The sequence below is a fragment of the Neofelis nebulosa genome, chromosome 4, assembly GCF_028018385.1.
Source record: "Neofelis nebulosa isolate mNeoNeb1 chromosome 4, mNeoNeb1.pri, whole genome shotgun sequence".
Classification (NCBI taxonomy): domain Eukaryota; kingdom Metazoa; phylum Chordata; class Mammalia; order Carnivora; family Felidae; genus Neofelis; species Neofelis nebulosa.
This window is the reverse complement of record NC_080785.1, coordinates 166811004-166838409: the sequence shown is the minus strand read 5'-3', so window position 1 is coordinate 166838409 and position 27406 is coordinate 166811004. Positions and strand designations below refer to the sequence as shown.

Here is a 27406-nt window from a genome sequence, read left to right as displayed (position 1 = left end):
GCTGTATAGCCTTTTTATTGTTTTAACTTTTTTTCTGCCTGTGACATTTTCTTTCTGTTGTTCCTATAAAAAGAAACTTATCATTCTAATTTCTGCTGCTATATTCAGTCGATGTCCAATTAGAAAAAACCAAAAACTTCGTTCTCGCTAAACCGCAGTTTCAGGTTGTCACCCGTCACCCTACGTAAAACGTTTCGTCATGACGTAGGAGCCTGGCCCTCCTCCTCCCGCAGACCTCGCCCACACGCTCAGCCAATCACAGTGTCGAACTCTCGGCTTGACATCTTCCGCCTCCAATCGCAGGGCACCTCCTCCCCGCCAATGACAGGCGGCCGAGAGGAAACCCCGGTCGTCCGCGGGAATATCAATAAGGGAGCCATGGGGAGGAATAGAAGCCTCGACTCTCGCGAGGATGCTCCCGGCGCTCCCTTCTTCCCGAGGCGGGCTGTCACGTGACGCGGCCTCGCCCAATCGCCGCGCGGGCTGCGGGGGTCGCCGCGGTTCCCGCCAAATACGAGCTCGGCGGCCGCGGCAGCAGCGGCGCGGGCGGGAGGGCGAGCGGCAGTGGCCGCCTGAACGGAGCCCGCGCCACCGCCGCCTGAGGGGAGCTCGAGCCGCCGCCGGGGCGATGCTGGAGGAGCTGGAGTGCGGGGCGCCGGGCGCCAGGGGAGCGGCCGCAGGTCGGTTCGGGCCCGCGCCGAGGGGAAGGGGGGGCGCGGCGCGCGGCCTGCGCAGGCCGAGGTGGCGGTTGGGGGCGGACGGGCCTCCCGGCCCCGGGCCCGCTCCTCTTCGGCGGGCGTTTGGTCGGTGCGGCCGTTACAAGCTGAGCGAGGGCCTTCGCGACCCGCAGGGCGCCCTCCTTGACGTTATTGTTGCGCCGCGACCATTTTTTTTCCCCGGCGCTTTTGCGTCAGTTCGTCCTTCCAGGGCTCTCTGCGGTGACGGGTCGGTGTGGCCAGGAGGGGAGACTGAGGCCCAGGGAGGCGAAAGGGCTGGCTTTGCAGGTTGCCGAGTGCGTTTGTGCCCCCTGAGCAAGTCGGACCATGCAGCGGCCCTCTGGCCGGGTGGGGAAACTGAGGCCCGGGGTCACACGGGTTCGGGGACCAGAACGCTGCGTCTGCGGCTCAGGGGAAGCCCAGGTAAGAGCCCTGGCTGGTGGGATCGCCAGGGAGCTGGGACTCGGGGGTTCTTGATCCTGCCTGTCGTGCAAGGTGAAGACCTGTCTTCCCCTCCCCCACCCCATCTTGGAAGGGGGCTTTCTGGCACCTGGCAGAGCCTCCGAAACGTGGGATGGCGAACCAAGGAAGACCAGACTGCCTGTCTACCTTACTTGACTCCCATTGTATCCCTAGCCCTTGACGCAATGCTTGGCACATAGGAAGTGCCCGATAGATAAAGGTTGACAAGGAAATCAACTAGTCTAACCTCAACACCTGGGCAGCGTTGACATTGGGGGCTATCCTGTGCACTCCTGGGGTGTTGAGTAGCATGCATGGCCTCCACCCATTAGATCCCTGTGCCAACCTCATTTCCCTATTTGTGACACCAAATACGTATCCAGGTACTGCCAAGGGGCCTCTGGTGGGGGGCGCAGAATCGCCCCCTAGTTGAGAACCATTCCTTCAATTGTTTCCCGACTTTGAAATTTCAGAGACCTAAAATCCCTATAAATAAAGCTGTGGCTGATTGTCATCGACAGTCACTTGGTCCCGTAAGAATGTTTAATTAAAAAAAAAAAAAAATTAGGGGCGCTTGGGTGGCTCGGTCGGTTAAAGCGTCCGACTTCGGCTCAGGTCATGATCTCACGGTCCGTGAGTTCGAGCCCCGCGTCGGGCTCTGTGCTGACAGCTCAGAGCCTGGAGCCTGTTTCAGATTGTGTGTCTCCCTCTCTCTCTGCCCCTCCCCTGTTCACGCTCTGTCTCTCTCTGTCTCAAAAATAAATAAACGTTAAAAAAATTAAAAAGCACTACCTACTGTGATCCTCCTCTCATAAAAGGAAGGGATGTTTAAAGGCTAGATAAAATTAGGAGGGGTGTAATCTTAGAATGAAGAGCATTGGTGACTACACACGAGTGTGTGTGAATTGGACGTGTACCGCTGAATGATCTGGATCCCTGGGTGGGCTACTGTTTTGTGTCAGCTTGTAGCTTTGGGGCCCAGGTCACTTGCCTTCCGCTCGCATCAGAGCTGGTGACTCGGGGCCACACCAGGAATACTTGGGGTTGTCCTAGAAGTAAATATAAGTAGCTAGAGATCATGTATCTTCAGTTAAGAGGGGAAGAACATGACTTGGGTAACAGAACTTGAGGATGATGTTGTCTTGAATTGGGTAGAAAGGGTATGTGCATCCTCGGGGTACTTTTCTTATCTTCTCAGCTTGGGGGACAGCCGAGGTTTTTAGCTTTTTACAAATGCTCCCTTGTATGTATCTTTTACAAAACTTATGTAGCATGCCCCAGGTAAGTTTTTTCAAGGCAGATATCCTAGCGGGTGTCAGCTTTCAAACTTACTCTAACCGATTTAAGGATATTTTTTTTCCAAAGACTTAGCTCTGTTTGCCGTCATTTCTGTATCAGCTCTGATATTATTATTAGATGCCTTTCCTGAGATTTTTTTTTTTTTTCTTCATGCAGGAAAACATTCTCCTTTATTTCCTGACAGCACTTTAGCTCCAGCCTGGCAAGATTTATAGATTCTTATTTTGAAACAATAAGCCCTATTCTGATTTTATAGATGTGGTAATGAGGAGGGGTTGGATTGGAGGAGAACATTTTGGGGTTATTAATGGTGAAATTGCTAACACATTATTTTCTCTCATCTTTGCTTGCACTCATTCCTTTTTTCTTTTTTTAAAGATTTTTTTTTTCCAATTTTATTTATTCTGAGACAGGGAGAGAGAGAGAGAAAGACAAAAGTGCAAGGGGTGGGGGCAGAAAGAGAGCGAGAATCCCAAGCAGCTTCTACGCTGTCAGCGCAGAGCCCGACATGGGGCTTGATCTCACGAACCAAGAGATCATGACCTGATTGAAATCAAGATTTGGATGCTTAATCGACTGAGCCACCCAGGCGCCCCATTGAAGATTTTATTCTTAAGTAATGCCCCACAACTGAGCCAGCGGGTGCCCCATCATTCCCCTTTCCGCTGTCCCTATTACCGTACTCGTTGGTTTCCCACTGAGTGCCAGTTCTGAGCTAGGTGCCGGGGGTGTGGTATGGAACTCGTCTCCCTGTTGTTACAGGCTTCCTGTTGGGAGGGAGACATAATAAACAATGTAACTTTCAGAGCGATAAGTGCCACCAGGAGATGAGAAGATGTGACAGTGTCGAGAGCAGAATTTCTCGACCTATTAAGATTTGGGGCAGAAAATTCTGTCGTGGGTACTGTCCTGTGTATTTTAGGATATTTAGCAGGATCTGTGTCCTCTAACCCCTAGATGGCCCCCCCCCCCCCCCCCCCGCCGCAAGACAACCAAAAATTTCCCTAAACGTTGCCAAAGGCCCTGGGGGTAGGGGTAGCAAACAAAAATTGCCCCCACGGGACAACCACTTTGGACATATTAGGTGCTGCATATGCATTTACTGCTTCAGGATTTCCAACTGTTAGTAACTTGTCCTTTGGTACTTTTATTCACAGCCATGGATTGCAAAGACAGACCAGCTTTTCCAGTCAAGAAGTTAATACAAGGTAGCTTTCCGGGAAGGGGTTATATACTGTTAACAATTTATATCCTTCATGGTCTCCTCAGTTGTGTTTTTACTTTCCTCGGAGCAGAGGCCTTCTGTTGGGGTCGTCGGCAGGAGCATCAAGGGGCCCGTGGTGGGCGTGGGAGATAAACGCTCGCACCTCCAACTGGAAGGAAACCCATTTGGTTACATTACTGGTTTTCTTAGGTTTCCAGGAGCAAATCCAGCGGTCACTGCCTTTTGTAGGGTTTCTCTACTTCAGCTCTGTTGACATTCAGTTCTGTATATCGTAGAGTTTAGCGGTGTCCCTGGTCACTTTGCCCATGTCATGACAACCAGTGACGTCTCCAGACTTCCCCGACAGGCACACCTTCCCCTGGTTGAACCACTGTACAGGAAGATAAATGCGTCCAAATCCTTCTGTGTGAGAAGGGTAGTATATCTGCCCTCAGGGCAGACCAGACCGTATACAAGACCGTGGTTTCTGGTTTTTAAAACTCGGTATCTGGTTCCCTGTAGCAGCTTCCCTCCTCCTGTGGGGACAGATAGCAAGTTTGGTGTTGAGGGGAGTCACGTTAAGGGCAGCAGTGTCGGAGGTGAAAGGGTTAGGGGCAGGGGCCAACTAGGGCACCCGAGGACAGGAGTGTTTTCTAGAGAAATCCCCCCCAGCCCCGCCTCGAGCCCAGCAAGGCTGAGAATTGCTGAGCACGTGGAATATTAGAGTACTGATGGGCTGTTGCTCTCCACACTTCCCCTGTAAAGACGGCCCCCCCCCCCTCTGTTTCAGCTCGCCTGCCCTTCAAGCGCCTGAACCTTGTCCCAAAGGAGAAAAGTGAGGACGCGTCAGATGACACGAGGAGCCCTGAGGGTGCCCCTGCACAAAGCCGAGTCCCTCATCTAGAGACCTCTTTGGACAACTTGGAGAACAGCTGTCATATGGGTTCTGACATAGATTTTAATCCAAAACTTGTCAATGGGAAGGGTCCCTTAGATAACTTTTTGAGAAGTACAGTCAAAACCAGTATTGACCAGACCACGGTCATCACTGATTTGACGGAGGACTCGAGTGACCAGCTAGATGGCGTCACGGCCCTCAGTAAACTAAAGTCTGCCGCCTCTCCCTCCGAGGAGACCGTGAGTGGGGCCGGAGAAGAAGCTGGAGGTGAAAAGGGGCTGCCGGAGGCCAGTCTGAAGGACGAGCTGACGTGTCCTGAAGAGACCCTTTCAGACATTCCATGCAAAGCAGAGGAGGAGGGTGCTGGCTCCAGAGGTGCAGAGAGGAGTGGAGAGGGGCAGGAAGGCTCGCTCCAGAGCTGCCCCGAGCTGACGGGTGGTCTGAGAACGTGCTCCGAGAAGGACCAGGACGGTTGGAGTGAAGCCAGGGGCATCCTGTTCAAAGGGAAGGTGCCTGTGGTGGTCTTGGAGGACATACTGGCTGCAAAACCTCCCCGAACCAAGTCTCCCACGCCACCTGCAGACCAGGGCTTGCCCTCTGACAGCGAGATGCTGGAGTCCGGCCCCGAGGAAGACTCTGTTCTTAGCCACTCGTCCGGGGGTTCTTCCTCTCCTAGCAGCTCACCCGAGGGGCAGTCTGCTCCCAAAAGGCATCCCAGCAGTCCCGGACCCTTCCCCGCCTCCACACCCATCCGCAGAGTAAGTATCTCTGCTCAGTGCCAGTGTGGCAGTGCTGACAGGAGTCGCCTGGGACCGCCGTGTCATCCAGGTGCTTGGTGGCCAAGCAGGTGGGGCCGCAAGCAGATGCGGAATTCTTCCGATATCCAGAACCATTAGGGGTGTTCAGGGGTGGCTCTGTTAGCCCCCAGTGTGTCAAGTGCCATCTTGGTAGCCGTGGTCGTTCACGAATGCTGCTAGTAACTCAGCAGTTTTAGCGACGGAACGGTTGTCAGCAGGCAACCATGAGCCCTCATGGCAAATGTGAGTTCCCTCCATTTCTTCTTCCTGTTCCGAGAGCCCCGTGAGGGTCTTGATGGTAAAAAGTCAGTCAGCGTTGGTGGAAAGGCCCCAAGGCCACAGGAAGGATAAACTGGGGGTTCTGTAGGGTCAGCCCTCGTCCGCCTAGCCAGCCATCTGAAAACCTCCCCCAGAGCAGCAAGAACAAAGGAAAAACCTGGCACCGTTTTTCAGGCCCACAGAAGGATGGCCTCTGAAATGCTTGTTGGTGTCACCGCTTTGCGATGAGCACGATGACGGCTGTCTCTGTTCTCATCTGCCCATAGGGTCTCGCGGTTGAAACTGGTAATATCAGTCAAGAATCCAGAGGTGTGTTTAACGGTGTTTTGTTTTGGGTTTTTTGGGGTTTTTTTTTTTTTTTTTTTTTTTTTTTTGGTTTTTTGTATTGGTAGAATTTTTGTTTACTTTAGGTTTTTGTTTTTGTTTTTGTTTGTTTTAAGTAAGCTCTACGTCCAGCGTCAGGAGTCACCCATCCCAAGGAGGCTCTGTGCTGTGAGCACTCTCAGTGCAGAGCCTGACGCGGCGCTTGGGGCTCGATCCCAGGAACCGTGAGATCGTGACCTGAGCTAAAATTAACCAACTGAGCCACCCAGGCGCTCCCCCCAGCCCCCCCACCGCTGTTTGTTTGTTTGTTTGTTTGTTTTCTTAATGTAAATTAGATCCTGGTTGGATCATTCAATATCTACCCGCTTGATTTGACCTTGCTCACTTTCTGAAATTTGATCTCTGGAGGAAAAATTATTTTTCTAGACGGTTTCATGTCATTTATATCCTGAGAGGTGCAAGAGAGAAGAAAATCGCTTTCACTTCAGGCTTTCAAAATATCAAAAGTGGAAGTCTTTTTTTTCTTCTAAGTTTCTAAATGTTGCAGATGGATGTCCATTTTCCAACTTCCACCCGAGCCATTAATCAGACTCTCAGAATCAGGGCTGAAGTCCCTTTTTGTTGTCAGCCATCTTGTTTGGGCCAGCCAATCACTTGAAATCCTTCCATTCTGCTGCTTCTGCTTTGCAGGAACACTGTCACGTGACACGGTGCAGCCAGTTAGCCTCGAGAACAGGCCGTGTACACGTGTTTCCATTCTTCTTAATCACTTCATTTTTTAAGTTTGTTTTTGTTCCCACAGCAAGGCCCCAGAATCAGGAAGTGACATAGTTGGGCCTTGTCATGAAACAATTCAGTGTCTGTCTGCTGGCCCACACAGCACTCCAGACAGCTGAGGGTGCTCAGCTAGGAAGGCCTGCACCTAAGATGCTCGGTCTGACTCTAAACGCAGGCTTGCACTTTTGAAATGCTCTAGAAGGCGGTGTTCTCACACAGCTTTGCAAATAATCGTACGCTGTGAGTGGCCAAGGTTCAGATGACCCCAGAGCCTGTGGCAGAGAATTGCCCCTGCTACCCACAGGTGGGCTGGTCCATCACAAGGGTAGAGGTAGCGCCCCCTGATGGCGGTCGACACCAAAAGGATGAGCAAAATGAGGTGATCATGGGGAGCCTCTGGGCGCCCAGAGGGCCACGCAGCCTGAGGAAGTGGCTGGAGACAGACCATTTGCAACGACACCCGCAGCCTTGTACTTTATCGCCTTCCCCTTCTGCAGCGGGAGTTTTCATACCACTGTAACATGTTCGGTTTTATTTGGCTCTATCATTCCTGGAGTTGGTACTGTAAGATTTTTGCATTGGAATCGCTAGGCATTCGCTGGCCCTGTATTGTGTGTGTGTGTGTGTGTGTGTGTGTGTGTGTGTGTGTGTGTTTCCCTTTCAGGGCACTTGTTAAAATGCAGATCCTGTTGTCTCTTCCCAAGGGAGTCTGATGTAGTCTACCCAGAGAGCTTCATTCTGTTGGGGTTTTTGTGTTGTTGCTTTAGGTACTCTCAGGGTTCTAGAGAATCTCACTTTGAAAAAACAGTCATTTATGAACACCTATTTTAAGTAATCCAGGGTCAGATTACAAGTCAGAAACTAGCCAAACGGTTGCTATTTAGCAAGAGTGTTTTACCATTTGGGATAGAACCATTTCTCAAGTTTGTTTGCATTTTAACTGTAATTGATCCTCCTTTACTGGAGATTCAAGATTATCTTTCTGTAAATGATGATGTTGATACAGCTGTGTTCCTGGAATCTTTGCATCTATACAAATGAACCCAGATCGCTGGAACTTTTCCCTGCAGAATTTAAATGACACGAGTATTAAGTTCTTCGTGTTTAAAGAACATAAAGGAAGCATGGCAGTCCTCTCTGGCCCCCCTGTCTCTCCTGGGAGGCTGTCATTTTACGTTTCTCTGTGTGGTGTATGTGAGGCCTCCCTTGGGAATATACAGTGTCATTTTGTTTCCTCACCTGAGCCATGTGCTGTAAATACGTTTCTTTTTCATTCTGGGGTGTGAAATCATTGGGCTGGGATGATATATCTGTTGTTAACTGCCATATCTTACACCTCTCGTGTGGACAAACTTTAGCTCACAGACTCATTCTGGTTGGTGGATGGTTCCATTTCTCATTCTCAGCCAAGACAGAACAATGTGCTTCCTTCTACATGTTTCCTTGGGCTGCTGTGGAGTAGAATTTCGAGGTCCCAGGAATGCACACACTAATTTTTGCCTGCTTGCCCTCGACTATGGCTGGACCAATTTGGGTTGTATCTCTTCCCTGTGATTGGGTTTTTAGCTACTCCTGCATGCCCACTACTCTGCACCTCGTTCACTGCTGCTTATGAGCTAAGAAATGAGGTCTCCTTATGTATAAATTCAGAACAAGCGGCTCTGAGAGGATCCTGCCAAATAAAGTACAAGAATGTTCATGCATCTAGTTAAATCAGTATTGATGACATGGGATAGTTGACGTGTGTATTTCAGCTTCCTTCTGGGATCGTGGATCTTGTTTTTGGCAGCTGAATTCCAAATAGGTAACACATACAGCCTAGACTTGGAGAGAGTTCCATGAGCACTTGGGCCGAATATCAAGGAGATAACATTATATCAGACCAGTAAGGTCCACCTGAGAGCCCAGGGAAGCAATAGATACGGGTTCTGCACGAAATCGTAATTGCTCTGATTGCTGGACGTCCTTAGTCGGCTCCTGGGAATCCTGTCAACTCTGCTGTGCCTGGACTCAGCACGGCGGGAGGGGACGTTGAATTTGCAACCGAAACTCACCAAGTGTGGGCAAGACTGACCCAATGTGCTTTCCCCAGGTGCTCTCGCACAGCAGTCTGGATCACATTCAATACTGTAAATTTGAACGCACAGGACGACAGATACAGCAACGTGCAGATTCTGCTGTTCAGTCCTTTATGGTGGGGGTGAGGACCACAGACATGGCAGGCAAAGTGACTCTGGAGGAGGCAGGTGCATTCTCTTAAGCCCTTGGTAAAACTGCTTTGGTAACTGGGCATTTGCGCTGCTACGTGCTTAGGGCAGACAGGCTCGAGCACAGTGTGCGTGGCTTTCATATGCCTCTGCTCAGCCATTTCCTGAGGGAAGATGTAATTCACCGTGGGAAGGATGTCTTGTTGAATGTATTGGTCTGTAAGTTTTATTCTGGAAGAGGTTTTGGACTTTCCCGAATAGATCATCGCCATGCAGTTTTTGTCAGTGTGTCAGAGCGTTTCAAGAGAAACAGGCCTTTGGTTTTTCAGTTCCACGTCAGTCCCATTTTTTGGCTGCCTCTCCAAGGCTCAAAGGAGCCTGGGCAGTTACTGCTTTTCTGGCCTGAGCTCTCTCTCCTCCTGTTCGGCCAGCTGATGGTTTGGGTTTCAGGATTCCCCGCTCTGGAGATAGCTTAGGCCAGTAGTCTGAACTTGCTCATACTCCTACCTGAGGCCACGCCGCCAGCCTGGTGAGTGAACCCAGCGGTGCGTCTTGGTGAGTCCTCCCAGCCCCGGCTCACTTTGCAGCAGGATGATAGGGAATGTCATACTCTAGGATATAGGGGACTAGACCAGATCGCCACCTCTGGCAAGCCGAGCTTTTCTCCTGAACAGTGACTCCACATTCTCGAAGCCGCACTAGGCAGAGAGTACGGATTGGTGGCTCATGGGAATCCAGCCCATAGATGTGTTTGATTTAATTCACGTAGTGTTAATTTTTACACATTACCTACAAGATTTAAATACAGTTCCCAACATCAGCCACTCTTGGAAAAATCTGAAGGGGCAGGACTGCTGGGCTGCAGGCCAGTAAGAGCTCTGTCCCTTTTGGACGGGGTGCATCCTCTGCCCTCTGTCGCAAACCCTTCTACTCCGTGTCACCTGCCTGACACCGAGGCTGGCTGTCCACTGCATTTAGTTTTGAGCCTGCCCTGTTTTTCCGTGGTTGGCCCCCTTCATTTTTGTCATCTGTCTCCTCAGTCTTATCCCCAGAGGCATGCATGTATGTGTTCATCGCAGGTCATGACCTCACTAGGACATTTTAGTGTTTTGGTTCTAATTGGTGGAAACTGGTCACTTGGAACATTGTAGCCTTTTTGTAAAGAAGTTCTTAATCGGGTGAATCCCTTATCCCCGCCCCCCTTTCTTGCCCAAAGAAGTGTGTGATTTGTTCTATGTGATGTAGTGACTGAAACAACCCGTATTGAAAGAGAAACGTCTCTCATTTCAGATAACTAAGAAACTGGTCAAAGCTTCTGCAGAGAAGGACAAGCTCAGACTGCAAAGAGTAAGACATTCCCCTTGAAGTAGAACGTTAACCTGTGCTTTTTGCATTAAACAGTAAGCAAGCGGGGTGCCTGGGTGGCTCAGTCGGTGAAGCGTCCGACTTCGGCTCAGGTCACAATCTCGCGCTCCGTGAGTTCGAGCCCCGCGTCGGGCTCTGGGCTGATGGCTCGGACCCTGGATCCTGCTTCTGATTCTGTGTCTCCCTCTCTCTCTGCCCCTCCCCCATTCATGCTCTGTCTCTCTCTGTCTCAAAAATAAATAAACTTAAAATAAATAAATAAAAGAAACAGTCAGCAAGGTCCTGTTGTCCCCTTTCCCCGCTTGTCCTGACCATCACTGATAGTTGCTTCGTTTCACACAACTGTGCCCTGGGACTCGTGGGTCACATCATTTTTTAGCTTTGCTAAATCGTCCGAAGATTTTGCTCATAGACTTTTCTCATCATTGTTGTTGTCACTACTGGCTGGATAGTTGGGCATCCCACTGTGGTTGAGCCTTGCCTTCCAAAGGATCCAGTCCCTCTCCCTGCGTCCCAGGCCCCTTCCCACCTGCTGTGCTGGTTTGGTGGCCCCGACACCAGACGGGTGATTCTTGTGCGGTGATCCCTTCTGAGGCTTCACTTCTGTTTTCTGGGGTCACCTCATGTCACACACTGCAAAGCGGAGCACTTTTTTCTCATTGCCGTGGAGGAGCGGGCCAGCGGGCGTCTCCCCCACGCCAGCTGGTGGAAGGGGCGGGCCGTGTGCTCACCGGCTGCTCCCTGTGCCGTGCACCTCACGGTGGCATTCGGCCTTTGTGGGTCAGATCTTGACGGCGTTTTTAGGGTTTATCTCATTCTTTGTCGGAATCTCCGAGGCGGGGTGGGGATGGAGACGGGGCTCCAGCATGGCTGATTTCCAGAAGCCTTGTCTTATTTAGCAATGAGAAGCAGGGCGTCCCCTTGCACAGACACTGTTGGTGTCATTCCATCCCCAGACCAGACACCTTCTTCGAGTGTCCTGTGCGTCACAGGAAGATGCAGAGGAAACGGTGTGAGACCTGGAACAGTCCAGACGTCTCTCATGGCATGCCGCCATGGCTTTTGTTAAAGCAGCCAGGGGCTTCTCAGGGCGGAGGGTGTAGACAAGGGCATAGTCATATGGCTAGACGAAAAGTGAGTTGCCAGGGTCCTGATGTTGGGAAACCCGTTTCTGATGGAAATGGGCCTTGAAAGTGACCCGTTGCTGTGGCAAAAGGAAGCGCCTCTCTGCCTGGCAGGCCAGCTTGTTCAGGAGGAGTTCAAGGTTACAGAATAGCGCAGTGCCTCAGGCCGTGTACCAGCTGTTTGGAATGAGGAGCCGATGTAAAGATAAAGTCATTTCTTGGGCTTACTGTTTATTCTCATTTATTTCCCCCTTATTTAGCACATTCCTGCTCCTCATCTCATCCCATTCTTCCATTTCAGAGGAAATAAAACCCTATAATCTTACATGGTTTGGGGAGGAATGAAGGAAAAATGCTTTTGTTTTAAAGATAGAGAAGTAGAACCTATAGGCATTTCTGTCTGTATTTTATCACGGCTTTCTGGTTAAATAAATGTGGTTCAAGCCTAACAGCAGGTAGCCTGGAGGTGGTTCTTTTTTTTTTTTTTTTTTTTTAATTAAAAAAAATTTTAAATGTTATTTTTGATGAGAGAGACAGAGCATGAGTGGGGGAGGGGCAGAGAGAGAGGGAGGCACAGAATCCAAAGCAGGCTTCAGGCTCCGAGCTGTCAGCACAGAGCCCGACGCGGGGCTGGAACCCACAAACCTGTGAGATCACGACCTGAGCTGAAGTCAGAAGCTTAACTGACTGAACCACCCAGGTGTCCCTGGAGGTTCTTCTTTAATCTTTTTTTTTTTTTTTTTTTTTTAACGTTTATTCATTTTTTGAGACAGAGAGAGACAGAGCATGAACGGATGAACGGGGGAGGGTCAGAGAGAGGGAGACACAGAATCTGAAACAGGCTCCAGGCTCCGAGCTGTCAGCACGGAGCCCGACGCGGGGCTCGAACTCACGGACCGCGAGATCATGACCTGAGCCGAAGTCGGCCGCTCAACCGACTGAGCCACCCAGGCGCCCCTTTAATCTTTTTTAATTTAGTGAAAAAGAGAGTAACTCTGGCCCACGTTTATACGTGGTATTTTGAATGAATCTTAAACTTTTTTTAAGGTTTATTTATTTTTGAGAAAGAGAGAGCGTGAGCGGGGAAGGGACAGTGAGGGAGGGAGTCACAGAATCAGAAGCAGGCTCCAGGCTCTGAGCCATCAGCCCAGACAGAGCCCGACGCGGGGCTCGAACTCACAGACCACGAGAAGCCAGATGCTCAGCCCACAGGCACACCAAGACTCTTACTTCGAATTGCCAGCAAGGTCCCTGACAAGTGGCTGGTGGCCCTCACCTTTCTCCCAGTCCGGGGAGTGGGGAGAGGCGGCTTGGGCGGGCGGCTGGCCCTCTGGGAGACGCGCAGGGGCCCAGCCGCGCCTTGTCTCTCGGCCGCAGGACAGGGAGCGTCTGGGCAAGCAGCTCAAGCTACGGGCAGAGAAAGAAGAAAAGGAGAAGCTGAAGGAGGAGGCCAAGCGGGCCAAGGAAGAAGCCAAGAAGAAGAAGGAGGAAGAGAAGGAGCTGAAGGAGAAGGAGAGGCGCGAGAAACGGGAGAAGGATGAGAAGGAGAAGGCGGAGAAGCAGAGGCTCAAGGAGGAGCGGCGCAAGGAGCGACAGGAGGCGCTGGAGTGCGTGTGCCCGGGGGGGGGGGGGGGGCGCTGGGGGCGGGAGCGTGCACCCCCAGGCCTCCTGGGACCCTGGAGCGGCCTCTGGCGAGCTCAGGCTGGCTTGGTGTGCAACCGTGCCTCTGGGCTGAAGCTGTGTCTCACGTCTCCCAGGGCGAAGCTGGAGGAGAAGAGGAAAAAGGAAGAGGAGAAACGGTTGCGGGAAGAGGAGAAGGTAGGCTGTTCTCCCAGGACTGCTGAGTTCAGTCCACTCGACTGCTGCCCAGTGTTCCTTCGTCTTGGGAAGCCAGGTGGCCCTCGCGGGGACTGCCACGTGTGCACATACCCTCCGGTGGCCGGCAGGCTCCCCATACTCCGCGCCTGGCATGGAGATGGGCTGGTGCCCGGCTGGGGGTGGGGTTGGTGGGTTTCGAGAGCAGACCTCAAAGTGATGCTTTCCGCTTAAAAATGCCGGGGCTCCCCTTCCGGGGGCCTTCGGCGTGTTTGCAGACACACACTGCCTCTCTCCATTTTGTCGTGCTTCTCTTTTCTTCCGTTGCAGCGCATTAAAGCAGAGAAGGCTGAAATCACGAGGTTCTTTCAGAAACCAAAGACCCCACAGGCCCCCAAGGTGAGCAGCCGGCCTCCTCTGGCTTGGCTTTTTGTCTTTGGCCTGCTCCTTCTTTTGAAAATATAAGGCTATCTTCTGGCCAGCTAGCTTCCCTTTCAGCAAGAGGAGGTCCCTGCTTGCCTCCTGGAGGGAGCTGTTATTTCTGGTAGAATCCGCAGGCTCAGTATTTTGTCGTTTCACCAGGCGAAAAGTGTCAGGTTTGCTCAGACCACTGCCAGGTGTTTGGAGGTTGCTTCCTAAACAGTTTTGCCTTAGCAGCTGTCGGGGAGGATGTCCGGGAAGAGCCAGTCCTCACCCTCAGGGAGCTGATGCTCCAGATTGGAGGCAAGACTAGGCATAAAAGGACAGTTCAGAATTCAGCACAGAATTCGGCTTCCTCAGCCTGGCATCTGTCCCAGCGTCCGCCTCCAGAGACGCCAGACTCCCTTCCCCCTCCCTCCGTGCTCCGGACGGGACCCATCTCCCCCGGTGCAAGGGTGTCCGTCTAACGGTTTCTCTGCATTTACATCCCTTCGTATGTTTGTGTGTTTATACACGTAATAAATCACAAACTGTCATGTCCCTGCTTTGTTTTTGTAGCCGTATCTTGGATTCTTTCTGTGCTGGTACGCTTGGGTCTGCTTGTTCTTTCTATTGCCGCTTGAGCTTTCATAGTGTGGATGGTGTCACAATTTGTGTCCATTGCCCTGTTGATGCCCCATCAGGGGCACACGGAGTGTCACTAACACTCCTCTCTGTACCTGTACCTTCCTTTAGGACAACCACCTAGAAGCGGGCCAGACGCTCGGTTTTTTTTAACTTCACTAACCCAATGGGTCAAAAGAAACCGAGACCCTTTTTCACTTTACATTTTTCCTTGGTTCCAGTTAGACACCGTTTTGTATTTGTTTACCATTTTCTTCCTTCTGTGATTTGCCAATTCCTATTTTTTACCCATTTTTCTGCAAGGTTGGCTTTTCCTCTGACCTCTGGGAGCTGTTTATGCAGCCAGGATTTTCGTTCTTGGTGATACACACAGCAGATACTCCCTCTCAGTCTGTTACCCGCCGTCTAACCTGTTCGTGGCATCTTCTGTCGTACGGAGGTTTTTGTTTTAATGGCAACATTTAAGATTTTTTATTTGCGTGTGGTTGCAGAGCCTTGTGTACCCTGTGGCCATAGACAGATACATTCTCTTTCCCAGTGTTTTGTTTTTTGCTTGTTTGTGGTTCTTTTGTTTTAGTTTTTGCTCTTTGTGCTTTTATGTGTGGTCCCTTAGCTTGGCTGATCTCTGTAGTTGTCGTGTGGGGCACGGCCCTAACTCTGTCCTGTGTGGTACCCGGTGCCCCGGCACGTGTTCGTCAGGGAGGCGGGCAGTCTGCTGCTTCTCACCTCGGGCTGTGAGTTGGAATCACGAGGGATTACAAAGTCATGGAGCCTGGATCCCATCCCAGAGCATCCCATGAGCCTGGCGTGGGCAGCGGGGATTTCGGCAGCCCCTGGACGGCCTGCTACGTGGCCGTGATGCAGGCTGTCCGCCGCAGCACTCTTTCCTCCGTGAGGTTGAAGCCTGGCTTTCTTACACGAACGTCACGGCCATGGACTGTCCTCCCCACTGCCCGTGTCCTCGTGCACTGCCAGCTTTGGGATCCACTGACAAACACATTGCTGGTGCCGAAGGAGCTCTGGGAGGGGACACTAAGCCCACCGGAATCTGCGGTGGATGTGACTTCGGACACAGACGCTGATGTGTCAGGTCCACGGCAGCCTCTGGTGGGGGGATGGGCTCCAGGCCGTAAGCCAGGCTGTGGTGCGGCTCTGGGTAAAGTCACTCTCCCGGGTCTCGGTTTCCTCACCTGGGAGCTCTGCTTTTATCACTCGCCACCCCCCTTCTTACTTTTCATTATTTAAGAAACTTTTTTTAATTTATTATTTTCATTTGTTTTTTATTTTGAGAGAGAGGGGGGTGTGCATGCACAAGCAGGGGAGGTGCAGAGAGAAGGAGAGAGAGAATCCCAAGCAGGCTCTGTAGCTGTCTGTGTAGAACCTGACATGGGGCTTGAACTCTGGAATCGTGAGATGACCTGAGCCCAAGTAAGATGCTTAACCGACTGAGCCACCCAGGCATCCCTCACTGCTACTTTTTAAAGAGTCGTGTTTATTGAGGTGTTTATAGGAAAATTTGCCCGTTCAGTGAGGTTGACAACGTGTGGGACTCCACGGCACCCGAATAGTCCAGATCTAGAGGATTTCTATCACCCCATAGGGTTCCCTGACAGTCCACGGCCTCCTCCCCCCATCCCCAGCCCCTGGCACCTGCTGATGTGACCTCCAACCCCGTAGTTTTGCCTTTTCCAGAAACCGTGTAGGTGACGTCATGTGGCATGTGGCCTCTTGTGTGTCTCCTGGGACTTCCCAACCCGGATGAATCTGAAGAGCAGTGCGCTGTGTGTCCAGCGGCTCGTCCTCGCTGCTGCCGAGAGGCGGCCGTCCCAGCACGCGGGAGTGCCGTCACACCCTCTTCTCCATTTCAGACCCTGGCCGGCTCTTGCGGGAAGTTTGCCCCCTTTGAAATTAAAGAGCACATGGTCCTTGCCCCTCGGTTTCGGACCGCCTTCGACCAGGATCTCTGTGATCAGTTGGACCAGCTCCTCCGGCAGCAGAACGGCGAGTTCTCCTTCCTGAAGGATCTGAAAGGCCGGCAGCCCCTCAGGTCCGGACCCACCGTGGTTTCCAACCGAAACACAGACACCTGTAACAGGTTAGTGGCCGGGGGGATGGTCGTCTGCCTGTTGGTGAAGTCAGAGCACGGTCGGAGAAGCCGGGAAGGGAGGGGCCCAGGACAGAGCCCTGGGTTCTGGTCTGCCGCTGGCTTGGCTTTGGGCCACTTGTCTCTCTTCGGGCGTCCCATGAGCTCTTGCAGCCCCGTGTGCAGTGGCTTTGCAGAAAGCCGCTGCTGTGGAGTGCGGATTCCTGTCCTGGCTTCCGGGACTCTCGGGGCAGGGATCTTGGTTCCGTGCCAGCCTCCCTGGGGGGACGTTTCCCCGTTCTTGTCCGTCTGCTTATTCTGCACCACCCTACTTGTATCAATGCTGTGGGCCAGCAACTTAGCAATCTTGTTTCTCCCTCCTCCTCGGCTTTGTGTCCCTGGAGTAAATGCTCCTTAGCTTCGTTGGGACCAGGCGGTCACCCGTCTTCGTAAGATGCTTACCGCCTGCTTCCTCGGGAAGCCTGGGCGGCAAGCGGGCACGTTGCGGGGGAGGCGCGTTGCTGAGTTTTCTGGCTCCCCCTCAGCGATGTGGTGATCGTGGAGAGCGGCAAGGTCGACGGCGTTCCCGAGAGGAAGAAGTTTGGCAGGATGAAGCTCCTGCAGTTTTCCGAGAATCACCGACCGGCGTACTGGGGCACGTGGAATAAGAAGACGACCGTCATCCACCCGCGGGACCCCTGGGCGCAAGACAGGGTGAGCACGTGGCACACCTCCGACGGTCCAGGCACGCCTGTCTGCGTTTCCTTCTCGTCTTGCCTTTTGCACGCGGGTCTCCTGGATTCCACGAGTCTTGTCGCTTTTCTGCTCTGACTGACGCACGGTGCCTTTGTTTTCCCAGAAGCTCCTGGACTACGAGGTGGACAGCGACGAGGAGTGGGAGGAGGAAGAGCCGGGAGAGTCCCTGTCCCACAGTGAGGGGGTGAGCACCTGCCCGCGCTGGCTTCAGGCTTCGCCCGGAAGGCAGGCCCCGGACTGAGTCCACTCGCACACATGGCCCCCGCTTGGCCCACGGGGTTGCCTGAACGTTTCGGGCAGCCTCGAACGTCCCCATTTCCAGCTTGTCTTAGGAAACCTTAGCTGGTGACACCAGCCCGCTTGGCAGTGGAGGCAAGAAGCGTCCCCCGCTGTTACCTGGGGCCCACCTGCCCCCTGGTCCACTGTGGTCTCCGCACCCCTCGTCCCCGTCTCGCATCTGGGCGGCTTCGCGCGCCGTGTGGTACCTGACGCCGGCCCGCTGTCAGCCACTGGGACTGGTCCCCGAGTTTCTCCCGGTGCTTGCGGCGTCCAGAAAAACGTCTGCCAGGTGTTCGCAGATTCGCGTTCCGAGCAAAATCGACGCTCTGGGGCTGCGTGTCGTGAACGTCCTTTGTTTTCCTTTTGAGGATGATGACGACGAAGTGGGAGACGATGAAGACGAGGACGATGGCTTCTTCGTGCCCCACGGGTACCTGTCTGAGGACGAGGGGGTCACCGAGGTGAGGGGGCGAGCGGGGAGGTGACGGTCCCCGAGAGAGCTCGGCCGGGCCCCGGCCTGGGGCTGGGACAGTGATGCCACGAGGTTCGCGGGTCAGGGCACTAGACCGCGTCGGGTCTGTTTACGTTTCCTTAGCTAAGGTTAGAACTTACGAGAAGACGTGCAATGAGCTTTAACAATTGGCATTTGTAAATCCATCACCCCAAATGAAATCTCGGACTTCTCCGTCTCTCCAGGAGGTACCCCCGTGCCCCTGGGTTAACCTACCCAACCCCCACCACTGACTTTCTGGACCCTGCCAGACAGTGGAACTTTCGATGGCCTGTCGGGATGCAGTGTTTGGGCAGTGGAGAAACAGCCCCGGGGGGGGCGGGGGAGGGGGTTGGTTTTGTGTCTCCAAGTCAGACTGGAGGGGTCGATGCGTCTTACATGCTTCCAGCTAGCAAGGTAGGCACGTCTGAGGTGTCCACGAGCTCACCGGTGTTTGAGAATGGAGCTGGGCCTGGTGTGGAAGGTGCCGGGCCCGGCGGTTGAACTGGGCATGAGATTTGGGGTTGGTGATTTGAGAGCCTTGGCATGACACACTCACCAGGAAGTCCCGAGTGGCCTTGAGAGGTTTACTGGTGACATTAGGAAAATACCTGAGACTTTTGCCGGTCGTGGCCAGAGGGAATGCTTTCCAGACAGCAAGGGGCACACGTGCCAGTCACTGTTGAGTCTAGGAAAACACTCGGCCGTTTCCCGGCTGGTAGCGTTAGAAGAGGGGTGCAGGACGCAGTGGGGCCTGGGGGTGCGGCGGCCCTGACTGCGGGCGGCCCTGCGCTGCCCCAGCACGCTCTTCTTCCTTCTCACCGTTCCGGAGGCGGGATGAGAGGGCAGAGGGCCCCCCGGGGACCCCAAAGTAAGCATTGTTCTCCCACCTGCAAGGAGTGTGCCGACCCAGAGAACCACAAGGTTCGCCAGAAACTGAAGGCCAAAGAGTGGGACGAGTTTCTGGCCAAGGGGAAGAGGTTCCGCGTGCTCCAGCCTGTGAAGATCGGCTGCGTCTGGGCAGCCGACAAGGACGGAGGCGCCGACCTGAAGGTGCTCCAGCAGTTCACGGCCTGCCTCCTGGAGACGGTCCCCTCGGAGGAGGAGCAGACGCCCAAGGCCTCCAAACGAGAGAAGAGGGACCAGCAGAGTGAGTGCCGGTGCCTGGCGGGAGCGGGAGCGGGAGCGGGAGGGGGTCGGGCTCCCGGCTGTCCTGGGCCCAGGAAGACTTTATTAGGTGTCTGGGTTAAACCGTGCAGGGTCTTTCAACAGACAACGAAAGCCGGTGCTTGCTGAGCGCGTCTGTTCACCCTTTAATGCACCAGCCGCACAGGGCAGCTACTTTATTTATTTATTTTTTTTTTTATTTTTTTAAATTTTTTTTTTCAACGTTTTTTATTTATTTTTGGGACAGAGAGAGACAGAGCATGAACGGGGGAGGGGCAGAGAGAGAGGGAGACACAGAATCGGAAACAGGCTCCAGGCTCCGAGCCATCAGCCCAGAGCCTGACGCGGGGCTCGAACTCACGGACCGCGAGATCGTGACCTGGCTGAAGTCGGACGCTTAACCGACTGCGCCACCCAGGCGCCCCAGGGCAGCTACTTTAATTAGCACGCTTCCCCGGAGAGCCTGGCCGAGGCCACACACATGCCTGCCGACTGTGCCTCCTTGCTCCTCAGAGCTGGGGGAGGCCCGGCGACCCAGAAGGAGGGTGTGGCGGCCATAACTAAGGAGAAGTGGGCTCGTGGCGTCAGGCGTGCTGGTTCAGCCAGAGACCCCCCCCCACCCCCACCCCCCCCACCCCCAGAGGCTTGGCCTTCACAGACTTTCTGCAGCTACTTCCTGTGTCTTAAACCTGCCCTTAGAAGGCCACCCGAGGGCGCCTGGGGCTCAGTCAGTTAAGCATCGGACTCTTGGTCTCCGCTTAGGTCTTGATCTCAGGGTCGTGAGTTCAAGCCCTGCATCGGGGTCCACACTGGGTGTGGAGCCTGCTTTAGAAATAAAGTTGTGGCTTTTTGTTTTGTTTTATATTTAAAAAAAAAAAAAAAAAGGCCCTCTCGAAGCTGACCGTGTGTCTTAACCTTGGTGACCGACCAGGGAGCAGCGTGCGATGTTTGTTCTCTTTCTCCTCGTGTCTCCCGCCCCCCCTGTGTCCCCTTCCCCTGCCAGTCTTGGCCCAGCTGCTCCCGCTGCTGCACGGGAATGTGAACGGAAGCAAGGTGATCATCCGCGAGTTCCAGGAGTGCTGCCGCCGAGGGCTGCTCGGCAAGGACACGGGCAGTCCCGACAGCAGCTCCGCCAGCCCGCCGAGCCCCGGCTCTTCCCGCCCACAGACCCCCACCAGCAGCGAGGACGCCGCCGTCCCCTCCAAGGCCAGGCTCAAGCGGATCATTTCTGAGAACTCGGTGTACGAGAAGAGGCCTGACTTCAGGATGTGCTGGTACGTCCACCCGCAGGTGCTGAAGAGCTTTGACCAGGAGCACCTGCCCGTGCCGTGCCAGTGGAGTTACGTCACCGTGGTGCCCTCGGCCACCAGGGAGGACAGTGGCAGCATCCCAGCCGCGGGGCCCGGCCAGGGGACGCCCATGTCGCTGAAGAGGAAGTCCGCGGGCAGCATGTGCATCACCCAGTTCATGAAGAAGCGCAGGCACGATGGGCAGGTGAGGGGCGGGGCGGGGCGATCCCCCCCCAAGGGCTTTCTTGTTTGCAATAAAGTGCGTTTTTTAGAGCCGTTTTAGATCGGCGGCAAGAGTGACCAGAAAGCATAGCGGTTTTCCATACGCCGCCCCCCCCCCCCCCCCCCCCCCCCCGTCCCCAGCCACAGTTTCCCCACTGCTGACCCGGCATCAGAGCCGTGCGTCTGTTGTCACGGACAGCCTACGTCCACGTGTCCCTCTCACCCAGAGTCCCGGTTGACATTAGGGGTCCTGCCTTGGTGCTGCGTGTTCTGCGGGTTTGGGCAGGCGTACGATGGCGTGTGTCCACCACAGAGCACCTCCACGGACCTAAACGTGCCCTGGGTTCCGTCTGCTCATCCGTCCTTCCCTCCACACTCCGGGGGACCACGCATCTGCTGTCCCCGTCGTTTTGTCTTTTCCAGAATCACAGGCTTGGGTGCACACAGCGTGTAGCCTTTTCGGATTGGCTTCTCGCGTCGCTCTGTGTGTGTCCGATTCTTCCATGTTTTTTCGTGGCTGGATAGCTCGTTTCCTTTTAGCACCCGACAGGGTTCCGTGCAATGACTTTTTAGTTGAGTTTTTTGTCTTGTTTTTTACTTTCTGAAAATAATTTTGAGAAAGAGCGAGCATGAGTGGGGAAGGGGCACTGGGAGAGGGAGAGACAGACAATCCCAAGCAGGCTCCCCCCACTGTCAGTGTGCGCGTTGGGCTCAATCCCACCCACGAACCGTGGCTGTGATCTGAGAAGAAATCAAGAGTTGGATGCTCAACCAACTGAGCCACCCAGGCACCCCCAGTTTTTAGTTTTTTAAATCTCTTTTTGCTTTTACATTCACTTAACGTGACCCTTAAGCATTTATTCTGCATCAGGGACCCTGCTAGAGTTTGTAGGTGGCGATGAGCAGAACCCATCGGATGGGAGGCACAGATAGGAATTTGTCACAGGAATAGTGGCCTAATCACAAACAGGCAGCTCGGGAGCAAGTACCCAGAGCAGAGTGTGGGGACCTGGGGGGTGGGCGGCCTCCTGGGGACACCCGTGTGGAGTGGCCTCCGGGGCCCTCTGCGTGCCCCGAGGGGCAGGTGCCCCAGCGGCAGCCTTCGCTGATGTTGGGTGTGTCTGTTTTTTTCCTTCCTGGACAGTGAGTGTAAGGAGTTTCTTTTCTATCTCGCCTCTGAGTCTCACTGGAAACCTATTTTCAGGATGAGCACTGGGTCCTCGTTTTAGGCAGGCAACTCAGAGTTAGAGGTTTTATGGGGATGAGATGGGGGGCCTTAAAAGTCAGGTCTCCTGCTCACGTCCAGTGTCCTCTGCAGGGGAGGTGTGGCTTGGGGAGCTGTGTGCCAAAGGCCGGATGGTGATGCCCCCTCACGCCCCGCTCCTGCCCACTGCTTCTCTGACATTAGTCACCATCTGGCTTAGGAAATAAAGTGGCCATTAGAACAGGGAAGCAGGAGAGATTACTCCCGGGGCGGTGTCAGCCCACCTCCCTGCTGGCAGCAGACAGATGAGGCCTTTGGTATGTCGGTTATTGTTTGTATTTAAGTCTATTTATTTTGAGAGAGAGAGAGAGAGCACAAGTGGGGGAAGCGCAGAGAGAGAGAATCCCGAGTAGGCTCCACACTGTCCACACGGAGCCCCATGCAGGGCTCGATCTCGTGAACTGTGCGATCATGACCTGAGCTGAAGTCAGACGCTTAACCGACTGAGCCACCCAGGTGCCCCAGGCCTTTGACACGTCGTAAACCTTGCTTTCAAACTGTCCGTGTTACCTGTCCTCAGTGCAAGGCTGTGTACAGGGCTCCGCCTGGCCTGTGGACACGGCTTATACCGTGCGGAGCCCACTGGGTTAGGGTCGGGGCCTCGGACCCACGAACAACTTCCTTCCCTGGACCTCAGCCGAAACGAGCCGAAACGAGAGAAGAGGGACCAGCAGAGTGAGTGCCGGTGCCTGGCAGAAGCGGGAGCAGGAGGGGGTCGGGCTCCCGGCTATCCTGTTAGATCTGTTTTGTGTTCAAGCTCTGCTTGAGCAGTAGGACCTTCTCGTGGTCTGTGCTGCTGTCACCCAGTCTTAGGAGGAACCTGAGTGTGACTGGCTCTGGTTGAGAGCAGCAGTGGGAACCTGGCTTGAAAATGGCTGGGCTGGAAAACAGCCTAGTTTGTCCCCCTATCTGAGCAGCATCTGCAGGCCTCTGCCCTTCTGTCATCCCTCAGGGCCCTGCTGTGTCCCTGTCTGTTTCACTGGGGTGGGTGAGAGTCACACGTCCTCACGTGACGGTCACGGCTGCATCCTGAGCCCCACTGTGCTCTTTCACCCGTGGTCATCCTCATTTGTGTTCATGACCCACGTTTGCACGGAAAACCTTGATTTTAGCCCCTATTACGCGTTTCGTTACATGCCAGGGACTGTAGTCGGCACTTTATATGAATCCCCATGTTTCATTGGCGAGATGCTTCATCATCTTACTGAGACACCAGGAAAGAAAAAAATGCTCCCAGTTAACCTAGGGTGACCCCCCAGGGGACTCGTGGATGCATGAGAAAGTGTGTGTCTGGGAATCCATGAAACGGGGAGTCTCATCTGATGATACATGTGAACAGCAGCCCCGTGCTTTCGTTCCCCGTTCACGGGGGAGGCCTTGCAGAGGCTCAGCGGCGTGGGGAACTCAGCCGAAGGCCACACGGCACGTGAACCACGCTCCAGGCCCTGCGTGCGGCTCACCTGCTGTCCCTGGGGTCTAAGACTGTTCTGGACAGAAGCACCACTCAGAGCAGACCAAATCTTTGGAGTCCTGGGCTTGCTGGACCCAGTGGTTCTGACTCAGTAGGTCTGAGGGAGGAATCTAAAGCCTGCATTTTAAAAACCCCTCAGGAAATGGCACGTGACGGGCCCAGGACCGCAGTGTGGGCCTGCACGGTGTGTGCGTCACGGGGTGAGAAGCCCGGAACACCTGGCTCTGGGGATGCTCTGGGAGTGGTTCCGTGGGCAGCTAGCCTCGCCCCTGCTCTGCAGAGTGGGACACCCTCCTCCACGATCCCCTCGTGTCGGGCCACCGGTAACGGGGCCCCAAAGCCACGGCATCAATACAGGAGGGTTTGTCTCAGCAACGAGAGGTCCTCGGCTCCTGTGCTGATGGGCTCCCCGTGTCCCGCTCCCTCCTTCCTTAGTATGTGGCCTTGGTCCTCATGGTCACAGGATGGCTGTCGCCCCTCCTGCCCCCAGGACCGAGGTGGCAGAGGCTCCGTTCAGCTGGAAAGGGACACCGTCCCCGACAGACTTCCTCCTGAGTCTCTCTGGCCAGAATCGTTGGCACAGCCCATCAGCTGCGGGAGAGGCTGGGAAAGGGACTGGCCAGCAGCCCCCAACAACACTCCGGCTCTGTTTTAGAAGCTGGGGAGGGGGGAATGGCTTTGGGGCACGCGCTGAGCAGGCCCCCCACTGCACGGCACCCACATAAAGCGGGAGACCCAGGTAGACTTCTAGAAGGTAGTTTTGAAGGCGCAGGAGCACATAGTGCGTTTCGGTAACGCCGCTGGTGCTTCTGTACCCTGGGGGGTACTTGTCGCAAACCCTAGAGGTGTGCAGATAGAGCTTTTAGACTGGGTTGGGCTGTTTTCATTTGTGGGAGTTTAAAAGTCTGTGTGAGTTCAAAGTAGTCCCTGGTGTGTGGTCAGTGAGCTGAGCAGGCCGAGGAGGGGCGCCAGTCCTGCCGCCGGACGTCTCGTGCGGCCCGAGGGTGACGCGAGCTCTGCGCCTCGGTTTTAGTTTACAGCGGGGAGAGGTTCTGTGTTCCCTCTCCGGTCAGAAGTCTGTGCTCAAGATGACCCGGAACAGGGTTCTTCCCAGCTGCCGAGCTTTGCCGTGGCCACACAGCGGGACTCGGGGTGTCCTCCCGGAGTCTCCCGGTGGAAGCCTGGCCCGTCCCGGAGGGCTGCGCTTGGTGGCTCATCTGAAAACCGGCGGAGCCGTGGGAAGCCTTGTTCACCTGCACTCGCGTGTCCCGTCTGCGGGGCCTGTGAGCGGGGACGGTGGGCGGGTCCCTCTTGCCTGGCAGACCCGGCCGAGCACCTCCTGAGTGGCGTAGTTGAGGGCCAGGCCGTCTGCTGTCCTCAGCCCGGGGATTCTTTCGACACGGGTGGTTGGGAGTCCCCCTTGGTGTCCGGCCGCTGGCAGCACGGCTCGCTCTGGGGCCCTTGTCGTGTCCGTGGGGCTGCCCGGCTGGGCCCGGCGGCAGTCTGCACACCCCCGATGGCCTTGTGCCGTCTGTCACCCCTTCTCCGGCAAAGGCAGATTTCTGTAGCGGAGAAGTTCCAAGAGTGTCGTGAGAAACAGGCCTTCTGTTGAAATAGGCCCACCTCTGCCTCGGCTGGTTCTTTGTCGTTCACAAAGGCGCCCGTGTGGATGGTTGGTGTTTAACATCAGTCCTCCCTTTCACGCTTTCTGTCCTCTCTGGTGAAAGCCAATGGAAACGGCTCCAGGATGTCGATGGAAATTCTGCTGTCAGTGGAGGCCCTGCCTGGCCCCCGCCCGCAGTTGCTTGGATGGTGTTGTCCCTGGCAGAAGTGACCTAAGCATGAGTGGACCAGAAATCCAGGTCTCTAAGTCAGAGACAGTTCGCAGATGATGCTGGTGGTGGTTTTCGGAGATCTGAGTGAGGTCTTTTGACAGAAACTCCCCATCCCCCGGGGCTCCTTTGCTGATAGGCTCTCAAGCAGACTCCTCAAATTTGTTGCCAGAACAGGTAGAGGTGGGGGGGGGGGCGCAGCAGCCCCCCTGCGCCCCCCGTGGCCCGTCTGCTTCTGCTGCTGCTGTTGATGGCCTGTGCGCCCTTGTCTGTCCAGGTTGGAGCTGGGGACCTGGATGGGTTCCAGGCAGACACGGAGGAGGAGGAAGAGGAGGACGGCGACTGTGTGATCCTGGACATCTCGGATGTTGGGGGTGAGAAAGGCCCAAGCCCTCCTCTTTCATCAGCCTGGCCGGAAGGGAAGAACGTGCCCTTTTGCTCCCACGAGCCTCTTGTCTGTAAACAGCGAGGCTGCGTGATGGGACCCCGAAAGGCACGGGGTGGGCCGGGGTGGGTGTGGGCAGTGGGTTCCATTGCGGGCCCTGGAGGGTCTGACTGGTCTGAAAGCTGCCGTGGGCACATCAGGACTGGACTACGGTAGCCGTAGCAGAAACGGGTGCAGTAATGGTCTGGCATTTGGGTGCTGACCACGTCGTGGCACTTCCAGAAGCTTCTGAGAGAATCCACAGGGCCGCCCCTGTGGCGTTGACCTGTGGGCTGAGTGCCATGAGGCAGAGTGGTGGAGTCCTGGGGTGGCCTCGGCCGTAGACAGGGCTCAGGGAGACCCGGGGGAGAGGTGGGAGCCCGGTGGATTTCTGGGGCGGGGGAGGGGGGCCGGGGGGATCGGAAGTACAAGGGTCAGTTGTGAGGACAGGACGCACAGCAGGGCTGGTATGGGTGGTGAGGGAGGCTGAACTGAGCTTGCTGAGTGAACTAAGGGGGGGGACAGGGTCTGAGGGCAGTGACTACAGCTGTCTCGAGGGGGTATGTGGGGGACAGCGGCTTGAGCCCCTACCCGGTGCTGGGGTGCGGTCGGCTAAAGCCCCCTCCCTCTCTCGCCTTGCAGAGGCCCAGGCCCCGTGTGGAACCGCCTCCGGAGCTGGGGGGTCCGTGGGGATGGACAGCAGCGAGAGTCCCCCGCCCGCCAGCTCGCTCGGCCCCTGCTGAGTGCCCCACCGGCCCGGTGCGTGCGTGTAGGATGGTTTAGGGATTCACAAACGCCTCTCGGATACTTGAAAGTCCTGCGAGTCTGTGTGAAGAGCACTTTGTCCTGCTTCGCAGACCTCCCCTGAGGTCTGGAGAGTTTTATATAGGATGCTGGATGGGTTCCTTTTGATACTTGTAAAAATGTTCCCCCCAAAAGCTGCATATTAATCTGCCCTTTAATAAAGCATTATCGCGATGTGAGGACCTGTACAGGGAAAGCCTGGTCGCGCCCTGCGGGCCCCGGAGCAGGCACTGTGATGAAATGCTTGTAAATGAGTTGGAGCCCGCTGCGGCTCCCAGACCCCACGTGGGTGTGTATAAACTTGTCGTCCAGCCCTGACCCAGCGCGTCTGTCATCTTTTCGGACACGTCGTTTCTCGTGAGCGGGTGTGTGCGGTTACCTGGGGCCTGAGCCGTCCCGCTGCCCGTGCCCAGCTGGCACCCCCCTACCCCACGCGTGCCTCTGTCCTTCGTATAGAGGCCTGCACCTTGCGAAAGCACCATCCCAGCTTTGTTGTGAAAGCCTCACCCCTGTGCTGACCTAGTTCAAGGTGGAGGCTTCTCAGAAGGTACGCACGCCAGCCAGTCCCCCCTGCCCGTCCCTGAGGTGAGCAGTCCAGTCCAGTCCAGCCGCCGGGACCCGCACTGTGCTTCCAGATCAGCATCGGGGTCGGGCCACAGCTTGGGAAGAGGCGGCTCTATGTTGGGGCTGTGGTAGGCCCCCCAGAGGCATCTGAGCACATCGGAGACCCGGGGGAGCCGAGATTCTGGCAGAGCTCGTGGACTCCATTTGGCCTGGGCTCCCCGTTTCTGTTCCTGCCGCCCCCACGGGAGACGAGGGAGGCAGCTGCCGAGTCCGTGTTCTGCATGGACTGGATGCGGCCAACACAGGGTCACCCCACCCCACCCCACCCTCGGGGCACTCAAAGGCGAGGGCCCCGTTTCTCCCACCCATTTGGGCGGGGCTGATGAACACCCCCGTTGCAGGGTGAGGGCCCGGGCCCTGACCGGGGCTCCCTGGGAGAGGTGGGCACAG

The 27406-nt window shown here is 55.1% G+C and overlaps 1 protein-coding gene across 3 annotated transcripts; it reads left to right on the top strand.

Annotated features, from left to right (window-relative positions):
* Nucleotides 1–420: 420 nt before the first annotated feature.
* On the top strand, nucleotides 421–26710 carry CHAF1A (chromatin assembly factor 1 subunit A). 3 transcript variants are annotated; one of them, XM_058728942.1, is made up of 15 exons: nucleotides 421–680; nucleotides 3635–3685; nucleotides 4472–5337; nucleotides 10254–10310; nucleotides 12830–13059; nucleotides 13210–13270; nucleotides 13598–13666; nucleotides 16180–16406; nucleotides 16940–17108; nucleotides 17257–17334; nucleotides 17798–17890; nucleotides 18817–19069; nucleotides 20090–20580; nucleotides 25442–25538; nucleotides 26231–26710. In XM_058728942.1, exons 1-15 carry the CDS (start codon nucleotides 629–631, stop codon nucleotides 26329–26331), a joined length of 2895 nt encoding a protein of 964 aa, XP_058584925.1. In that variant the 5' UTR covers nucleotides 421–628; the 3' UTR covers nucleotides 26332–26710. The 3 variants fall into 3 exon arrangements, with proteins under 3 accessions (XP_058584925.1, XP_058584926.1, XP_058584924.1); XM_058728941.1 differs by having other exon boundaries at nucleotides 429–680; nucleotides 17254–17334; XM_058728943.1 differs by lacking the exon at nucleotides 10254–10310 and having other exon boundaries at nucleotides 422–680; nucleotides 17254–17334.
* Nucleotides 26711–27406: the final 696 nt, after the last annotated feature.

What these genes read in the sequence shown, in the direction of transcription:
- CHAF1A (XM_058728941.1), top strand. Translation starts at nt 629, where the DNA reads ATGCTGGAGGAGCTGGAGTGCGGGGCGCCGGGCGCCAGGGGAGCGGCC. An exon ending in CGCCAGGGGAGCGGCCGCAG is followed by an intron (nt 681 to 3,634) that starts GTCGGTTCGGGC and finishes TTTTATTCACAG; the next exon opens with CCATGGATTGCAAAGACAGA. An exon ending in GAGCGACAGGAGGCGCTGGA is followed by an intron (nt 13,060 to 13,209) that starts GTGCGTGTGCCC and finishes CACGTCTCCCAG; the next exon opens with GGCGAAGCTGGAGGAGAAGA.